This window comes from Balearica regulorum, chromosome 4 (assembly GCF_011004875.1).
Source record: "Balearica regulorum gibbericeps isolate bBalReg1 chromosome 4, bBalReg1.pri, whole genome shotgun sequence".
Lineage (NCBI taxonomy): Eukaryota > Metazoa > Chordata > Aves > Gruiformes > Gruidae > Balearica > Balearica regulorum.
Genome location: NC_046187.1, coordinates 40,005,853 through 40,025,615, shown reverse-complemented (window position 1 = coordinate 40,025,615; position 19,763 = coordinate 40,005,853). Strand labels below are relative to the sequence as shown.

Sequence of the window (19,763 nt, the reverse complement as noted above, 5' to 3'; positions counted from 1 at the left end):
ACCACTTTAATTATAGCAGATAACTGTATTTATTGATCCTTTTTTCTTACACTGGTATTGTCATTTGCTTTCATCTCTGCTGTGTATGGGGGGGAAAAAAAAAAAAAAAAGCAAGCCCAAATCACCTTATAAGCTACCATATCTTATCATCTACTTTGAGTTTCAGGTATGGGGAGTATGGGGATACTTGAATCAGAGAGTTTTGTATAAAGTGGATGTCAACTTAATACACAGGTGAGGCACTGGGGGAGTGCCTCACAGATAATGTGAATGCAAAACAAGATGGAATACTACGTATGGCTTGAGATGGTAAATAGCAGTTTTCCATTTCCAGTACAGAGCACCGGGAAGTGCTGCATAGTGGTATAACATTAGCAACATTGTAGTGAAATTTTATTTTTGCATATTCAAGATTGCTTATTTTAACAATGGATGGACCCCACACCTTGATATGTTACCTGAAAAACATAGGAAATGAAGAGCTGTAAATCCCAGAATGATGGAATTCCAAATTAGAGGAGGAATACATGGGCTGCCTTGCATTTTCAGGATATATATTCCTTTATATATATTAGTGTTACTGATGCTACTTCTACCCAGGATGTGAGCTGTGGAAATTGAATTTCCTAGTCTACTTGAATGATAAAGTTTCTTGTTTCAACAAAAGGTGTAATATGGTTGCATTCTCCCCATTTTGCTGAAGCCGTTTCACTTTGAAAGAAACATTTTCCATTAGATTTACAGAAAAAGAAATGCAAGCTCAAACCATGTCCAGTTCAAGAGGTGGTAGGGACGTTTGTACTTATCTACCTACCATAACTTGGGGTGAGACAGCAAAAAAATAGTGTGTCAGACTGCTGAGATTTTATTATGAATGCCATAAACTGCAACTACACCATACTTACCATAACACAAAGTAGAAAAGGTTGCAGTGTAAGGATTGAAAGTATCGCTTATAATTTGGAAAGAAAGAATAAGATTCTATTTAGAAAAGCAAAATCAAAAGTACGAATATATTTAGTAGTAACTAGACAGGTCCTCTACAGCCAGCCATTGAAGTTACAAGCAGACTATAAGCCAACTGAAATGCCATGATGTTGTAAAAACAAAAATTCATCCTGGGCTGCATAAAGCATAGTGCTTTCATGTGACAGCCTTCACATACTTAAGCCCTACTAGGGCCTCAGTTAAAATATTCATTCTTTAGAACTCCACACTTCAAGAAAAATGCTGGCTGGGAGTCCAGAGGCTAGCAATAAAAATAATACACGTCTAGCTATTAAGACCTGTGAATACAAGTTGAAAAAACCCTAGTTTTCTTCAATGTAGGACAGAATAAAGATTGAGGTAAAATAAGTCATATAATAGTAACATTGCCTTTTGTTTTGGCATAAATTCATGCTGTTAGCAATTCTGGCTACAGGTAAGGAGAAAGGCTTAAGTTGTGTGTGTGGGATTGAGATGTAATTATTCTCACCGCTAGAAAGATCTTTCTTCTACACTATAATCAATTGCCTAGCGATTCTTATGAACAAAAGAAACAAACATCTATCAAGGAGGATTTAAGTTTAGAAACTTAACTCCACTTCCTATCATTGTCTACTGAACTGAAAATTTCTTGCTTTTAAAATTGATTGCTGAAAGGGAGCTGGTGTCTGCATAGCTTACATTGTATCTGAAACTTCTTGCCTAGATTTTACATCTAAGAATTGGCATGGCTCTGAACTAGCATCTTATTTCATGGACACCACCAAAAGCATATCTGCCATCTCGCCTTTTGCATGTTTATCTGGAGTGATTGACAACAATCTGTTTCATGGGGAGATCATCAATAAAGTAAGTTATTTTTTCATAGGGGGCAGAATTTTATTACAGTTCCATAAAAATATTTTTTATTACAATCATCTTGCCTCTCTGTAATATGATGGCACTAGGTCTCAAAAAAACCCTATAATCAGCACTAAGTAGCACCACATTATCACTATGCAAGAAACCTAGAATAGATGGATATAGGAAGAAAAAATCTGTGAATAGTTTGCTTTCTTGCAAGGCCTCTGTTCCTTTTGCCTCTGAGACAAGTAAATTACTCCAAAATTTCATATTTAAACCATATCCCCAGTTTGTTTTCTCCACATCAGGAGTTTGTTTGGGGTTTTTTTTTTTGTGTGTATGCCTGTTTGGGTTTTTTTTTACAATCAAGCACATAGTAGTCTCAAGGATCCTAGCAAAAGGATGCATGATTGTACTGATCATTTGCTTCTCAACTAGGATTTCAGTGATCGTGTTAGCATATGAATTAGCTTAATTGCAATATACATCAACATGTTTACTGTCAGCTTGCATTTTCCTGTAGTTGTCTACACGGGCTTTGTAGCGTTCGGGAATTATCACACAACTCAATCCTGTAATAGAAAAAAATTAAAATCCTGCAACCAGGGATTTGAAATTCACTTTCACCCTTGAAATGTTCTATGCTTAAGGTTGATTAATACATTCAAAGCCTCAGTGAGAGAGTCTGAATACATGATCTATGCATATGGAAAATTACTCATCTAAAACTCCAAGAGAAATCCCAGTGGCCTAGTCAAACTTTAAATTACTCAGAGCATCCCAGAGCTGCACTGGCAGTGTAAGTCACTTTACTAACAAATCTCTCCTATGTCTCCAGCCTGCATGTACTTGTACAGATTTTTGGAGTGGTCCAGGATTAGAAGTGTGGAACGTTCCAGCTGTGGGTATAAAGGTGCAGGTTTGACAAAATAGGCATATAAACAAAACCACAACAGTTATTCAGCTTTTTTTTTTTTTTTTTTTAGGCTGTCTTGCGTTCCCTTGGAATTAACGTCACAAACTGTCCCCTGCTTTATTTGAACAAGTATGATAATCAAGGAAGGAGGCAGCCACTCAATGCATATGCACTGGACTTCTATAAGCATGGTTCTTTGATTGCATTGACAACTGATAACTGGTATGTACTACCATTTTAAATACAGTTAAACTGCAGCATTGTTTACAGTATGGTACACAAGAACATCTTTTTGTTTTTAAAGCCTTCTCCCACCAGAACTTAGGGATGGAATAGCTGTTAAATATGATTAGATTCATTGAATATTTTAATGAGAATAAAACATATACTACATTAAGTCCAATGGCAATGGCTGTAAAGTATTAGCTGGGTATTCAAAATACTACTGTAAATAGGAAATCTTGACTTCAGTGACACAGATTATTTTGACCAAACAGTGGCATGATCTCAAACTACTTCTCATTGCTTGCTGCATCCAACACATAACCTCTTCTCTGGTGAAGGAGGACTGTCACCATAGAAACCTGACTTTCACAGTAGCAAAGCAAAATTTGCCAGTAATTCAGTATTTGTATCAGTATTGCTCCAATACTTCCCCTTTTCCTAAACTTTTATAAGCATTTAGCAACTTGTCCTGATAATTCAGTCATACTATCCTCTCTCTTTAAAGGAAAAAAAAACCCTCAAAAAAACAACTCACCAAAACCTCCATGCCCAAGCTGGTCAACCACTGCCATATCTCATCATATTTTCATGATTAAGTCTGTGGTACATGCAATTTTCCTCTCTTCTTTCCTCCTGGATCACTTGTGCTCTAGCTTTTTCAAAACTGCAGTTTTAATCTTACCTTTTGCACTCTCTTGCCTGCTTCTTTTAACACTGATCATGAACTCCTCCTTTAATCTGTTCCTGTCTTTATTATTTGACCAAACTTTTGAAATCTCTTTGCTACTATGTTACCATCTTCTAGACTACTGCATGGGGCTTCCTCATTTCAGGGACTTTCCTGAACTTTTTCACTGTGGAAAAAACCCCAAAAAACCCCCAAAATACTTCTGAAGAGCCTGTCAAGTTCTTACACTTGATACAGCTCCAAACAAATAATCTTTGAGACACTTTCACCTTCCTAATTAAGCAACTTAGAAACTGCATCAGTCTTCTATTTCTTCTTCTCAGAAGCTAAATTTGAGATTTTCTTTCTTTTGCTCTTACCATCTTCAATGCTCTTCAGTCTTCTAGACATGCACCTGCTAAATGTGATGTCTTGTCATTTTCATCATTATCACTTTCACCTTTGAATCTCACTGGCCTTCTGTAACCTCCTGTAACTTGTTAAATCCATCTCTTTATAAATTTTCTAGCTTGCAGTTCTTAATGAAGCCACTCATATATCTGTTTTATTCCCAACCTCAGCTCAAAAAAAAAAGAGCTCAACCGCAAGCTCCCTCTCCCAGCTACTCTATCAAGTCTCTTTATTTTGCCTTCATGCTCGTAGCCAGTAGCTTTTATTTATGAGTAAGAAAATAGTACCTCACTCTGCTCCCTCAAGGTGCTGTTGGGAGCATAGTGTTACCTACTTTTTTGTAAGCTCTTCAAAGAACATTCTAATAAGAACAATTAGACCAGGCATTTCACGCATTGTTATAGTTACAATAGCAGAGTTTGGTACTAATGCCACATTACCAAGAGATGAGGAAATACACTGATTATAGAATCACATTCTTTGATTCTATCAAGCTGGTCTAGTGAAAGATGTCTCTGCCCATGGCAGAGGGGTTGGACTTAGATGATCTTTAAATGTCCCTTCCAGCCCAAACAAGGCTATAATTCTATTCTTTTCAACACAATGGTATTCTTAATTAATAGGAACTGAGTTTATTTCCTTTTTGCAAAATATAGGGTCTTCATCATCTATCTCCTGCTCAATTTACCCAGCAGATTTGTCTCAAGTGTAGCCTTCCAGTTAGCTGTGACAGGTTATTCAGTTGAAACCACGTTCCCAAGATAGAATTAATAAATTACTCTTTCCAAATATTACTCATGAGTCTTTTATATGTTTAGTATAATTATAGAAACATGTGCCTCTATAGCATTATTATTTTAAGCCTACAGTTATTCTAATAATAACTATATGAACCAGTATGTCAGTGTTTGAGGCCATGGGATATACTCTCTGCATGCTTACCCAGCCTACATGGCAGGCTTTATTAAAGGTGAAACAGTATGTTATAGTGCATATCCATTAGAATTTTTTTCTTTCTTTAGGTTAAATGAAGGAGATGCTTACTACGCACTCAAGGATTTTTCACTCCTCATTAAGTCTATTGGGTATGGTAAACTTGTGCTTTTTAATATACAATATCTATTTCATCTTGAAAGCAACTTAAAATGAAACAATGCTTTTTTTTTTTTTTTCTCTAAACAGAACATCACTGAGTGAACTATGTGATGATCCAAATGATAATGTTCTGCTGGCATTTCAGCAACTGGGTGAAATCTATGAAGAGAAACTGAAGTGTGCTATCTGAAGGGGGAAAAAAAAGCAGCAGTGCATAATACTTTACTACATGGATCAGCTACCTTTTAAGTTAGGAAGTGACAAGATCTAAGTTATTAAATGTGTTTCATAATAAAGCTTTAGTAATATCCAATATTAGTAATACAAAGTTTACTTAAAAAAATTAATCTTTACACACTGACATTTTAGTAGCTCCAATGTCAACTAAATAATTGTTTCTAATAGATGACAAACCTAGGTAATTGCACTTATCTTTCAATTGCACATTTTTTTTCCAGGCAGTGATATGTATGTTAAGACAGTTCTCAAATACACTGAATAAATGTCAGTTCTGACAGCTGGTGAGATCAGCCTCAGTAGGACAGCACTGAAACTTTCAGCCCATTTGTGAAGGATGTTCCACAATTACTTTGGCAACTATAATAATAAATTGTTCTAATTATTTTCCAAATATTTTACGAAGTTACGAAGTAGTACCTTCATGAAGCATTATAAAAGCTTTTAAACTGGTCTGCAATTTTAGTCTAAAAAATTTTAAGTATAAACAGGATTTTATATCAGTATGGTGAATTTTGATTAATAAAATGTTTCAACCATATGTAGAATTGCTTCATTTTCACCTCTTGTATCCTTAAGAGTCAGAAAGATCCAGGACACCTCTAGCATACTTGTCAAAAAGTCCCTTACAATACAAATTACTGAGTTTAGTAAAATAACTATCCCTAACTATTTTCTTGGTTTTTTTCTAGAAAGAGCAAAGCTTCCAGCAGTATTTTCACACTACTCCTGAAAATTCTTCAGTTTAACACTAAATATTAGTCTACTCATAGTCTGAAAAAAAATATATATACACACATAGTAATATTTAGATAACCTAGGAAAGTGTCCTCATTGCAATATACAGTTTTATAATGATGACCAAGATAGTGACAGAAGTTATTCTCTATTGATAATACGCAAAAGGTGCATCAAGGACAATTTAGAATCCCATTTCTTCCAATTAGCTCTGGTGTTCATCTAGTGATCACTGATGAAGTCTTTAACGTGAAATCTCTTTAAGCAGCACTACACACACAACATGTTGGTAGGAGATACTGGGGGGAAAACCTGTTTGGAGTCAGGAAGTGCTCCTGTGCTCCCACTGACTGACTTAAACTCTTTTTTTTCCTTCCAGTTTTTTAATGTGTGAATCAAAATTATGACAGAAATGGAGCACAGTGGCAGAAAAGACTGCTTTAACTCTGCTTGGACAATAAAATTTACTCAAATTATTCTTTACTGTCTGGCAAGTCATGCCATACGTAGATAAATCTTGCACAACTGTTACTCAACTAGGGTAGAAGTGATTAGGGTACTAATTTTATATGCTGAAGTCTGTAATGTCTCTTAAAGCATCAGTAACAGTAATCAACATTTCACTTTGTTGATTACTCCTGGTATGGCTTTTAGTAAGGAGTCAATAGTGAAAGATGACAAAGCGATTAAGTCAAAATGACCACAGAATCAACCTGTGAAAATATTAAAAAAAAATTCTATAATTCTGATTTCATATCTGGGTGGACTGTAATATTACTGTGACATATTGTAAATAAAATATCCTGCTGACTGCTTATCTCCCCCTGTAAAACCTGAATGCTGAGCTATAATGCCCTTGACAACTCACCATGCTTGAAAAGCAGTCCTAGGACTCTATTGAACCCACAGCCCAACAATTTCTGCTTTTAAAAACAGTGTATCATTGTTTATTTGCTTTATGATTTTATAACGGTGTCTTTTCACTAAAAGATGAAGTATCTCCTTTTAAGTTTAACTTTACCGAAACTCTCATGAAACACTGTAAAAGAACAGAAGATATGTCAAAAATAAGCAATTTTAAGAAATTCAATAGAGTTTCTTAATAACCCTAACCCACTAGGATTTTTTTTTTTTGGTCACTGTAGCAGAAAACAAACATTTTTCTACAACCTTCTGGCAACAAATTTTATAGATGCCTTATCTAGTCTCTCTAAAATTGCTCCATTTCCCTCGTTTTCATTATAGTGAGATCAACCTCCAGCCATGATGCTCTCTGCCATTATTGTCATACTCAGCCTTTGTCTCCCAGTAATTTCACTTAGTACCTTTTTAACACTTGTCTCCTACACACGCAATAGAACATGACAAGAATGTCTAGAGATAAAAGCAGAACAATTCTTAGGAGAAAACTGAAATACAGTAATACTTAGATTAACATAAAGAACTATAAAACTAACAATAAAGAGATTTTTCACCACCTTCCCTACTATAATGCAGATGCAAAGGGAAGATTAGCAAGTTTTATAAATTCTAGAAACTATTTTCCAGCGGATTTAATAGAGAAATGCACTGCCACAGAAAAACTGAGGCCAAGAATTTAACACAAATCAAAATTAGGTCAATGTTTCCTAAACCAAGAATAGTATTCTGTCACAGTAAATATATTGGAAAGCCTTGGAGAGATTTAAATTTAAGTGGTATTTCTCCTATGAAGTTACAAAAATAATTTGGATATTAGGAAATAAAAAAAAGCAACTATCTAGTTGCCAGTGAAAAATTCTGAAGGGATATTAAACATTCTGATCTAATACTTGATAGTTGATCTACCTACCTAATGCAGGATTAATTTATTTGAAATCTGGCACCAGCTCTTGCTGGAGAGTGAACACTAAATGAAATAGAGCTTTAATCTGAAATAGTACTACTGTTTACATATTCCAATAGCTAAAGCACAATTCTCTCTTGGATGCAACAAAAGGCTTAATAAATTAGAAAAGATGGTCTTTTTTAATCCTCACTTTGTGTCATATTTCACAAACTCAAAATCCAAGGAGTTCTGGATCATGAATACTTACAGTGAGAAGTGCCGTTTTCCTTTTTTTTTCCTGTCGCTACACAAATTTTAAAAGGAGGTTTTGCGTTTTAAAAGCTAGATGAAAGCATTAGGAGAATCAAACCAACAAGTTAATATCTGTCCACTGATTCCTAAGCTGCTGCCAAAAGGAACTGAAAATTGTGATGGTTACTTTTCAGAAAGGCAGCATTTCAGAAGCATAGCTGGCTCCCTTCTGCAACGTGTAAGAAAATTGATGTGGTGTTTCAATTTCAAATGCTTAAGAGAAATTATTGAAATTACACTAGAAGTTATGCCTTCAATGTACATTAAATACATCATAGAAAGAGAAAACAGCCAAAGTCAGATACACAAAACAATTTTCAGTAATGCCCTTCAACACCCTTTGTCTTCCCCATAGCTCTGCTCCCTCCCTGCCTATGAGGTGAAAGCTGTTGGCTGAACTCTCCTTACTGAGCTAACCCTGGTGCAAGTGCTGCTGTGCCAAAACAGCAATACACTGCTTCTGCTGCCCACGCTTCACTGAACCCACCTTCTGGGACACCGCAGCCCCTGCCACCCACATACACCCCAGTGGCACTTCTCAGAAGATCTGCGCTCTTAAAGATACAGCCTATGTGGTCATACTTATGTCTTTATAACAAGACACAACATGTTCAGTTCTTTCTTCAGTTTCGGTTTGTACTATAAAAATCACTTTGGTACATTGTACTTGCTGATAAGCAGTTATGGTTCTAACACTGGGATACTTCAATTGGCAAGAATCAGGGAGAATTTAACAGCTGTTAAAAGCACAGGTATTCCCACTTTTTAATGTGTTAAGTAGCATTTATTTAACTCCAGCTTATTTAAGTATAGTTATCTGCCATTTCACTCTCTCTCTTCATGTCTCTAATTTTCTTCTAGTAGATATATTGTCTTCGACAACCGAAAACTATTCTGATACGCTGCTGGTATCAGTAGAGATGGATATTTGACTCAGCTCTTCAGTGTCAGAATCACTGTCACTCGGCATTCCTCCTGCCTCATTTACTGTAAGCACAGAACCTCCTAATGATGGATCATTGCACGTGCCAGGAACAGAACAAGCTGTGTTCTGAAACGATACAGATTTGGGTTCATCTTCCCTCCCAGGACAGGAAGAGTTATTTTCAGCAACAGTTTCACTTTCTTCGTCTTTTACCTCTGTTTGTTGGTTTGCTGCTGTAATAATAGGTTGAGTGGAAGAGGCATTCTCATATTTAACAGGAAGGACAACTGAACTGAATAAAGGCTGACTACAGGAAGAATTACTATCAGCAAGCACTTCTGCACTTTCTGTTTTCTTAGGTGAGTTCATGGCAAAGAAAGAACCTTCACACTTTGGATGACTATGTCTAGAAGCAGGCTCTGCACACTCTGAAGATGCAGACTTCTCCTGATGAAACACCTCTAAATCTAGAGATTTCATTGTCTCTTTTTCCATTTTTTCAGTACCATTTCCGGACAAAAACATGGGAGAACTCAGCAAATCAGAGGTATTTCTGACAATACTTCCAAATGAAAATACTGGTGAAGGCAATTGAAAACAGTTATTTTTGAAGGAAAATACACAATTACTAGGGAGCAGGGGGGACTGAGAGACATCATTCACCCCAGCTGCAGTGTTGGTTTCTGAAGTGCTGCAAGCTACAGCTGTGATGGATTCTGAGGCACTAGCTTTTTGTTCCTGTGAGACAGGTGGTTTCTGTGTGTCATATTCTGTAGTTTCCTTTGCAGAAAGTGTTTTTTCTGTCATGTGAGATGATGTATTTTTGTCTGATGGCTTCTCAGATTGGCTAAAAGGTGAAGGTAATGGTAAAACCTTAAATGAATTGCTGACTCCCGATCCTGCAAAACAATCTCCTTCTGAACTGCCAAAGGGAAATGAAAAATTTGGCTTCTTACTTTCTGCCAAGTCTGAATTAGGACTGGTTGAAGCATCAGAAACTGTGGGTTTTGTTACAGGATCATGTTTTCTAAGTTTGTTTTCATCCTGGTTATCAGTTTTATCCACATGATCACATTTTCCCAGATAAAACTGAGGTAAAACGTATTTCCTGTCTTTCTTTTTAAAGGAAGATGTACCTGCATCTTTAATAAGTCTGGGTAATGAGCTGTTACATGCACTGAAAGCAAAAGGTGAAGCAGAAAGTTTCTCTGCAGAAACATCTAGAAATTCTGAATTTGAAAAAGAAACAGCTACTGATGCTGCTGGTTTTAAGCCAGTTGAAGTGCTAGAATTTGTGTCCATGTCGTTGGAAACAATAACCGCCGATGGCTGCATTGGCAATTTTTCTTTAATTACTGAGTCTTTAGAGCTTTCTGATAAAGCTGGAGTGGTTACTTCCTGGGAACTTCTCTCATGAAATAATTTTAAGTTACCATTTGTTTCAGAAAAGTTCATATTTGTGGATGGGATGCTGTGATTACTGGTTCCAGAAAAGCTTCTCTCAAAGCCATCTGCTCTTCGCAGGGTTCCCATTTTTACTTTATCTGTGTCATTTGCTTTGGTAAGTGAAGATGCAAAAGGAGTTTCTGAGGACCTATCCTTCAATGCCTCAGCAACTACAAATTTATACTTTTTATTTGCAGGTAAAGCTTGTGTCTTGAACTCAGTGGAGAGCTTCTGATGTTCCATATAGTATTTGTAACGTAACTCCTACAATTACAGCAAAAACCCCATTAAGTAAAACAGCATTTGTGGATTCAGAGGTTATAAAACTCACATATAATCCTAAGACTGAAGAAAAGTTTTCGTATATTCTATAGCATTTCTGATGTATTTTGCTGCTGCTGCTAGAAGGCAGCAGAACAAGTCATGGAAACAGTTCTTTAAAAACAATCAAACAAGATACACATAGAACCCTGATAACAAAGTAGATTTTGAAATAGGAGACTATAGAAACTTCTATTTAAAGTCACTGCCAAAACCAGAAATAGCTACAAATACTAGCTTAGACATAAAGTGACAAATTCTCAAATTGTCATAAAAAATAACCATCTGAAACCAATTTAGGTGGTGATTTAGGTGGGGGTTTTTTTACTAGATACAATAACTATATAAATTGTATTCTCAATGGGAATAGGAAACAGCTGTTCTCCAAAATAACACAGCAAAAGAAAAATAATTCTATATTTAAAAGATCGAAGCAATTTTTTCATTTAATCATCTGCCATTGGTATTCTCAGAACATATATTATGTGATTCACAGCCAGCCACACTTCACTAAGTGTAACTAGAATCATTCTGTACAGAACAATACTCACTCAGCCACCCACACTGAACTGCTATTAAGTGAAAAAAACCTAGTTGTATAACTAGATCATTGGACATGAAACAAAAGAGAGATTGGATTCAGTTTCATGTCAAATTATCAGAAATTTAGGTAGTCTTAAAAGAGTGAATTCTTCAGAAAACAGAAGACAGGCAGATGACTTCCTCTTCAAACAGGCAACAGAGAAGCTTATTTGGATTAGAAAGCTACAGATGTGACTCAAAAAGCCACACTAAAATATAAAAATAAGTATCCAAAGTCAGAAGTAACATTCAGTTCCAGCTTTCTGAAGAAAAAATAAAGAGTAAAATCCTGACAGCTTTAATAACCTTGTCAGATTTACATTCTAGAATTAGAAGGGTACCTGTATTAAGAAAACTGAAAAATGTTATAAAAGCTTCTTTAGAAAGTTGTGTCATAACAAACAGTAACTTTGCCATACTTACGACAAATGTTCAATCATACCTCATGACTCATGTTTTGAAACGCTGACATTTCCGATATTGACATTAAGCGAGTACAGATCCTGCTACCGTCTGCTAGTGCTTCCTCCTGTCCTGCTACAGGCTGAAAAATTTTTGCAGCAGACATTATAGTTCATTTTGGTAAGACAAAATAAACAAAATAGTACAGTGTTGTAGCCCCATAGTCAGTAACTTACAAGAAATGTGTTGGGTATATTCTTCTGGTCCTCCCATTGCTTTGTGTTATTTTTAAATAGAGTATTTTTTGCTGAGTTCTTGTTTCCTCCTGAAGGTAGATCTATTAGAAAGAATACAAGAATACTGATGGAGTGCATATTAAGTATGGAAAATACTGCATCTAAACATAGATTCCAATTAAGAACAAAAGTATATTGCCCTAAGTGAGACCCTAGTACTTGTTGAAACTTCTGTGACACAAAGCAAGAGGCTTGCATAAGAAGTTTTCTAAATGCCTGGAGATGCCTGCTCTGATACAAACCCTAACATTTTCTCCTATGGAGTATAAGCATTTAATCAGAGCATAGTTAATGTTCATATTACATGACAACAAATGCCCATCTAGTTCAGCAACACACTTCCAACAGTGGTGATACTAGTTGTACAGGAAAATTATATAGGAAAATTATAACAGCACTTCCCCTCAGCTTCCAAAAATACAGCCCAGGGACTTTCTAGAGAAAGCACATTCATAAAAAGCATTTACAGGCCCCTGATGAATTTAGCCATTAAATTGCTTAGTTGCTTTCTGAACATTTGCATACTTTTGCCATGCAGACAGTTTAGTAATTTAGTAACTACTTAGCAATTAGTTCCACAAGTTGCAGGTTCCTAGAATGACTTTCTGAATCTTGTCCTACATTAAGTCCCTCTTCCCTACCTTTAACAATGCCTACGTTAACAGGCATTAACTTCAAAGCCAAGATTTCATTAACCACAGGTTTGATATCCATCTTCTTTTGAGTATACTCTGGTGGTTTTTCATAGCTGGATGCTATATTCATCAGGTCAAGCTGAGTTTTCATTCTGGAAAAGGAAAAAACCCAAACCAAACTTTAACAGTTTTCTTAAGGTTCACATGCCCACAACTAAATCACACCTGCCTAATAAACAAAAAATGTAACAAGAAATCCCTAAGAGGGAGAAGAAATCAGAAAAGGTAAGTCTTCAGTAAAATGTGAAGTTTCCTAGATTTTTTTTTTTCTTAAAACTTCCTACTGGATGATTCACTTGAATTAGGTTTCATATGTAATGAGAACTGCAAGAAGTGGTGACTGTAGTTCAGCAAAAAGATTAACCCCTCCACTTTTCTGTTCAGCACCATCTAGAAGCAAGAGAACATAAAACCAAACATAATACCTGAATTTAAATTATACTCTTTCTTCAGAGGGCATTGCTAATGTTAGTCTGAGCCACAACATACTTTAAAGAACTCCATTTCCAATATTCTTTCTTAACCTCTGCTTAAAAAGTGATAAGGAATGTAATTAAGAACCTTTAGAAAGAAATACACAGGGTACGTGCACTGCAAACACAAAAATGAAGACACTGCAGAATCTCCGTACAGACATTTTTAAGTCTAAGAGCATGTAAGCGCTCCAGGCACGCTTCAGTGTTCCGAAGTTTAAATAAGATATCTAAATATTTCCAATCACCATGTATTAATGAATTCCTATACTCAGTTTTTGACAGGGAGCCAATTGAAAAGACTAATTGTCTCATATCCCAGATAGGAAATGTATCAAGAATTTTAGTGATGTACTAGAATTTGGAATATGGAGCATCCAAACATCTGAAAGCATTATAGTGTCTTAATTACTAAATACCATTTTCATTTTAAGTTGCTGTATCTGACCATATCCAATGTTTTTAATCTTAAACTTATACTAGAGAACTAACAAAGCATAAAAAAAAATATACCTTGTATTCAAGCCACAGGCCACCTATAAATAAAACAAGAATTTGTAAGATATGAATGAGTTTTCCTCCAACTCTCAAAAGATTACTGCTTTATTAAAATACTTCAGTGACTTAACTCCCTGTTTTAATTTCACAGAACTATAGGAAATAAATCTGTTAACATTCAAAAAGTGAAAGAAAAAAAAGCAGTCAAATGTAAAAAATAAAAGTATGTCTGGGACAATGATTGTAATATTTTGCACTAAAGACAAAAAGAACTCCTTCAGAGCCAACTGAAGGCATTCAAATCATGAATCATGACCCATATGGTTATCTAATTCATTTCAGATGTTCAGATATTTGTAAACATTCAAATGAAAGACTATTTCATACTTCTTGGTGAAGGAGGCCTCTGCTAACTACTCTCAAGATACTATTACAGTGAAATTAAAAAAAAGGTGTATTTTAGTTTTACATCAGCCAGATAATGGCAGTATGAAGCGCACTGCACTGTCGTTAAGTGACACTTCCCAAAGAATGGGTAGTGAAAAGAAAAAAGTGACTGGATTATAGACTAGCTGCTTCCCTATAAAAACCTGGTGATCTCATTATACTGAGCCTTAACAACAAAACCTCACCTCACTGAGAAGAGTTGTGTGCTGTTATGGGGGGCAGGCATGAAGGTGCAAAGTATAAAGCATACTAATGACCTGAGTCAGAATATTTCTTCCAAAAGTGGGAGTTTCTTTTACATTGGATAAAAGTGAGATTTTCCTTAATGAGTCATTACCAGAAACTTATGTTCTTAGCTTCTCATTTATCTGAAGGCAGCATAGAGACCCCTTGCAGAAAACAGCAATGTGCTGTGGTTTCTTAGGAAAGCATAAGCTTTACATTAAAGAAGTTAAAGAAAACACAAAATTCAGTTGCTATTTAAGCACTTCGCCCCATATCTACCATCTGCCTAAATTCCATACAACTGCAGTCACAGTGTTTGACATAAACGAGATAAAAAGGTCTATACTAGCTTAGGTAACAACGAAGATTAAGCTTGTGTCTTGGGTTCCTTTAGCGCTTATCTCTAAATCAGAAACTGTTTTTCTCTGCAGTTCCCTTAAATGCTATGAGAGAGACTTTCAGAGCCTTGTATACAGAAGCGTATACACGACATAGTACCATGTAAGTCAGAAGTACCTAAGCTTTAAATCGGCTGATGGATCTCCATTGCACACCTCAGTGCAAAGTTTACAGCAAGTTTTAGAATCAGTATAATCACCTTAGCTCAGGTATCCCAACATGGTACCCCACTGTTCAGCCCAGACAAGTTATCAGTTCTGGCTCCAATCTCTTCCCCAAAAAGCATTTTTAATGTCTTACAAGATTAAAAATGCAATGGTAGTGCTTAATACACAAAGCATTTGAAAATAAATATGAAAAAAGTGTGAGAATTTTGAAGGCAGTACTAGTAAATATCTCCCTACCCAGCACCAAGGCAACTTACTTTCACAGCTGGTAGCATAATATAGCAATTGTTACAGCAACAGCTATACAGTCAATATTCATTTCACCAATTTTCAGAAGAAAGTAAGTGTCTACTGAATCCACTAAATATCACTGATAAGCTGCAAAGAAAGTTTTTCACACTTTTCTAAAATGAAGTGTTAAATAATTTTAGTCTGTATTTTTCGCTTGTTGAATTTGTTTTTCCTGATCCAGTCATTATCATAATCTAAACTATAGCAGGCTCTATATGACAGTTGAGGTTCATTACACAACTAATATCAAATAATAACAGAAAAGCCATGACCTCCAGGAAACGCTGAGGATCACACTCATGGACAAGCTTTTCACAATCCTTCAAAAAATTCTCAATGGTCTTCTTGTGAGTTTCCTTCATTTTTTTCCAAATCTGATATTCTTTCTCTTTTTTACTTCTTTGATTTTCAACATCTTCTAGCAATTGCCGTTTCTTCATTTCCAGAGTTTTGAAAATTTCTCCAAATTCCAGTGCAATTATCTCTGCATCATTGTTCAGCACCATCTAGAAGCAAGAGAACATAAAACCAGATGAAAATACAGGAGCAATGTCTACTTCCCTAACTATACTCAGAGCATGCCTATGCCACAAGAAGCACCAGTATGTTCCATGCTCTCCATGATAACAGAAACAAAACCACACACACATATATGTATGTATGTATATACATATAATATCCAGCATCTGTAACTCACATCCATATCATTCGGTTGATTTGAGATTTCATTCATCAGCTTCTCATTTATTATTCTCATTTTTTTCAGACTGCTGAAGAAGGTTAACTGCAAGACAATTGAAACACTTATTATGACTTTATCCACTCTGTAAAATACATGCATTTCAGTGATTATCTAGAATCGCATCATGGGATGTTCTATATAACATATTAAACAGAGGTTGTGGTTCAAAACATCACTTCATAACATTTAATGCTTTCCTGGATTGTTACATAAACTTTCTTTTGCTATTCTCTCTCAATGCAATGTTTTCAGCCTCATCTACAACGGATATTTCTAGAATGGCTACAGAATTACTTTATAGTTAAAATATTGTTTCCCTCAGCCTTCTTTTAACCTCTCCCCTCACATATAAGTCTATCACAATCTAAGTTTTAATGCTGTTATTCCAGTTTGACAAGCAACTGTGTGATACTCACTTTTTTATGCCTCACACTGATAAAAATAGAAAGCTGTCCATATATTATTTCTATTCGGTTTTAAACTAAGATTATCACTTTTTCCCCTCCTTTACCTCACAACAGTATCACTAAGTTTTATGTAGAAAGTCTAAGAAAGTCTCTGTACTGCAAAGACTGTTTTCCTCTGAATTCCTGAGTGACACGCAACTGGTGATGGGAGAGGCAGGAGGGAAGTCAGTGCAAAAGCAACTTTTGGCTTAAAGAATAGTCAGTGCTATACAAAAACTTTCATACCTATACTTTTCATCACTGCCCTGCAGTTGTTTAAATTACTGCACAGCAGAACTGCTGTATGACATGCCACTCTGCACCTAATTTGCATTAGGGGGCGAAAAGCTTATTCTACCTAAACGGTAGCTGTTTTAGCAAAAGGCCCAACTACTACCACTACAACCAGCCAACCAACCAGACACTTGCTTTCTTAATGCAAAAAGGAACGCATTTCGGTTTCACATTTATTAAATTATTACTTACCTAAACCATCTAGTTCTAAATATGTAATTATCTATGACCCAAATTACCTATGCCAGCTCAGAGAGCCTATAAACAAAATATCTGTGGGTGTGGGGTTTTGTTTTTTGTTAGTAGGACTAGCATCTTCCTGAACTTGGAAAAACAGGATCCAGACATACAAGAAACTCTTAGCATCGGTGTGTTTTTTCAGCAAAGACTGCAAGTCTCTATATTAAAAAGACCCCCACAACCAAAATCAAACCAAAACCCCCCAACTCTTCAGGTGCTTTGGCAAGTTGGGTTCAGATCTGTTGATACTCTAATACGTGGTAGGTGAAGTCTGACGGCAGCAGGGGAAGGCAGACCCTAGTGGTCCACAAACAAATCCCGACTCCTGTTTGGAAGCAGCACACTCCCTCGCTGCCTCTCCCCTGCCCACCGCACTGCGTTTTCCCCCGAGTTTCTGAGTAAAAGAAAGCGGGGCCCGGGCGGATGCTCCGTGGGACTGCCTGACCTCCCAGCCGGAGCCCTGGCGCGGAGAGGAAGCGCCGCGCTTACTTTTTCCTCCTGGTACACAGTGTCTATGAGGTTGACGGAGTGGAAGATGCCTTGGTGCTCCTCAGACACGCACTGCCCGCACCCCGCCTGGCGGCACATCCGACAGTAGAGCTGCACCAGCCGGCTCGGATGCTTCTGACAGGTTCCCCCGAGCGCCAGCGGGGAGAGCAGGCCAGGACCCTGCCCCTGCTCCGCCTCCCCCGCCTTGGCAGCCCCTGCCGTGCCAGAGCGGTAGAGCTTGACCACCTCCGCCAGCGTGGTGTTGACGGGCAGCGCGGCGGCGCCGCCGCGGGGCAGCGGGCACAGCTTCCTGCACAGCGGGCACGACACCCGGGCGCCGGCCGCGCCGCCGCCAGCGCCCGGCCCCGGTCCCCCCCGGGAGAGGCGGGCCTGCCCCTGGCCCCGCTGCTGCTGCAGGCGGGCGGCCTCGGCCGAGGCCAGGCACTCCAGCACGCAGTCCCGGCAGAAGTTGTGCGAGCAGAGGGGCAGCGTCACCGGCTCCTCGAAGAGGGACAGGCACACGGCGCACGTCAGGCTGGCCTCCATCTGCGACAAGCAGGCGGGCGGCCGAGGCCGCCGCTCCTGCTGCCCCGGACCCGGCTCGCAGGCGGGCCGGCTGGGGGCCCCCGGCTGGTCCCGCTGCCCCGCTGCCTCCAGCTCGGCGGCCGCGAGCCCCACCGCCGAGGGGCTGCAGGCCACGGCGGAGAAACCGAAGTACCGCACGAGCTACAAACTCCGACTACCGCTTCCAGCCGCCGCCAACTTCCTAGGAAGTGGGACCCGGCAGCGGGGAGGGGGGCAAGGAGAGACGCGGCGGCGATTGGAGAAGGCCCGAGATTGACACCGCTGCTTTCCAGTCAGAGCAGACAGGGGGGCATGAGGCGGTGCCATGGGGCGGGGCGCGGAACTGTCCGTGTGTGGCGGGTGGCCCGGCAGCGCCGCGCCGACGGCGTGGGGTGGGGCAGAGGGCACTGGGACCCGCCCCCCCACACGGCTGCGGCCCGGGACGCCTGCCGGGCCCTAGCGCCGCCGCCATTTTGTGACAGGAATTCCCGCCCTGCGCGTTGCGAGGAGGCCGCGGGAAGCGAGGCGTTTGCAGTTGGGGGAGGTGTCCTTACTCCTGTCTGCAAGTATAGAGTTAAAGCCAAGTAATTCCACAGTGCTGAGGTACGGCTGTTGTTAGCTACCTCTAACTACAGTTGCAAAATCATAACTTAAGCTTAGGATTTTGTTAATGCTGACAAATTGGGATAGTGCTCATCTCATTCTCATTTTTTGTCTTAGTTTGTTTCTACTCCCAGAGCTGTGCCTTCCAAAGTTCTGCCTTAATAATTACATCATTCACCTGAAATATTTTGAAATGCATCAAACTCAAGAGGGACTCAATTGAAATTTTAGCTTTATTGTAAATCAATAGGTAACATAAAATCAGTATTTGCAAAAGCAAGATACACTGAAAATAACATTATTTTCACAAACTGAGGGGACGTGCAAATAGCATAAAAGCAACCATGTATTTGTATGTTTTCATAGAAGTGCTTTATTCAGTCATACTGAGCTATACTTGTAGAAAGAACCTACTTAAAAAAATCTAAAATGTTTGTGTCCAGTTGGAAACCTTGTAGCTGCAGGGGAAAAACAAAGGGTGGTTATTTTAGTGAATATTACCACATTTTCCCTTACTTACACCTGTTTACATAAGAGACTGACAGGAGGTGCAAATACACAGGCTGAAAAGTCCCATCGATAGGCTGCACCGAGTAGACTCGGGGTATTTAGAAGCAGTGTCACATTGTCCTGTTGTGGGATGAGGACGTGAGGCTGGGCTCTGCTGCCTTGCCAAATTGTTGTCACCAGACGTCGTCAGACTGTGTTTGCTGGTGTTCTGGGGAGTGCTGCATCCTTCAGCCTCATTTGGAGGTGCAGTGTTACCTACTGCTAGTAAAGTCCTGAATTATATAACCTGGGGCACCCTGCAAACACCTCAGTGGTCTGAAGGTTGATATTCAATCAATGATTAAAATGAGAGAAGTGCACATAGAAAAATGAAATTTCAGAGTTTAACCCTCAGGAACTTCTCCACTCAAAGCTATGTAATGCTTCATCTTCTGGGGGTTTCCAGTGCATGGCACTAAATCAAGAATGGT

The 19,763-nt window shown here is 38.4% G+C and overlaps 2 protein-coding genes across 3 annotated transcripts in view; one reads left to right on the top strand and one right to left on the bottom strand.

Annotated features, from left to right (window-relative positions):
* Positions 1-5,368, top strand: part of LOC104641024 (putative ATP-dependent RNA helicase DDX60) — a 43,693-nt gene extending 38,325 nt beyond the window's left edge. For both annotated transcript variants that reach the window (XM_075751836.1, XM_075751838.1), the window contains exons 35-38: positions 1,694-1,836; positions 2,817-2,968; positions 5,072-5,134; positions 5,232-5,368. In XM_075751836.1, coding sequence (XP_075607951.1) covers positions 1,694-1,836; positions 2,817-2,968; positions 5,072-5,134; positions 5,232-5,334 — 461 coding nt within the window. In that variant the 3' untranslated portion in view covers positions 5,335-5,368. The remainder of the gene's footprint in view (positions 1-1,693; positions 1,837-2,816; positions 2,969-5,071; positions 5,135-5,231) is intronic.
* Positions 5,369-8,978: 3,610 nt separating this feature from the next.
* On the bottom strand, positions 8,979-18,392 carry LOC104631301 (hypothetical protein). Its single transcript, XM_075751835.1, has 8 exons — positions 17,617-18,392; positions 16,103-16,189; positions 15,678-15,911; positions 13,892-13,914; positions 12,852-12,997; positions 12,151-12,251; positions 11,955-12,056; positions 8,979-10,873 (listed from the first exon to the last, which is right to left on the bottom strand). The coding sequence occupies exons 1-8, from the start codon at positions 18,160-18,162 to the stop codon at positions 9,128-9,130; spliced, it is 2,985 nt and encodes a 994-aa protein (XP_075607950.1). The 5' UTR covers positions 18,163-18,392; the 3' UTR covers positions 8,979-9,127.
* Between the last annotated feature and the right edge of the window lie 1,371 nt (positions 18,393-19,763).

What these genes read in the sequence shown, in the direction of transcription:
- LOC104631301 (XM_075751835.1), bottom strand. Translation starts at nt 18,162, where the DNA reads ATGGAGGCCAGCCTGACGTGCGCCGTGTGCCTGTCCCTCTTCGAGGAG. An exon ending in TAACGTAGGCATTGTTAAAG is followed by an intron (nt 12,252 to 12,851) that starts GTAGGGAAGAGG and finishes TCTTTCTAATAG; the next exon opens with ATCTACCTTCAGGAGGAAAC. An exon ending in ATATACCCAACACATTTCTT is followed by an intron (nt 12,057 to 12,150) that starts GTAAGTTACTGA and finishes AAAATTTTTCAG; the next exon opens with CCTGTAGCAGGACAGGAGGA.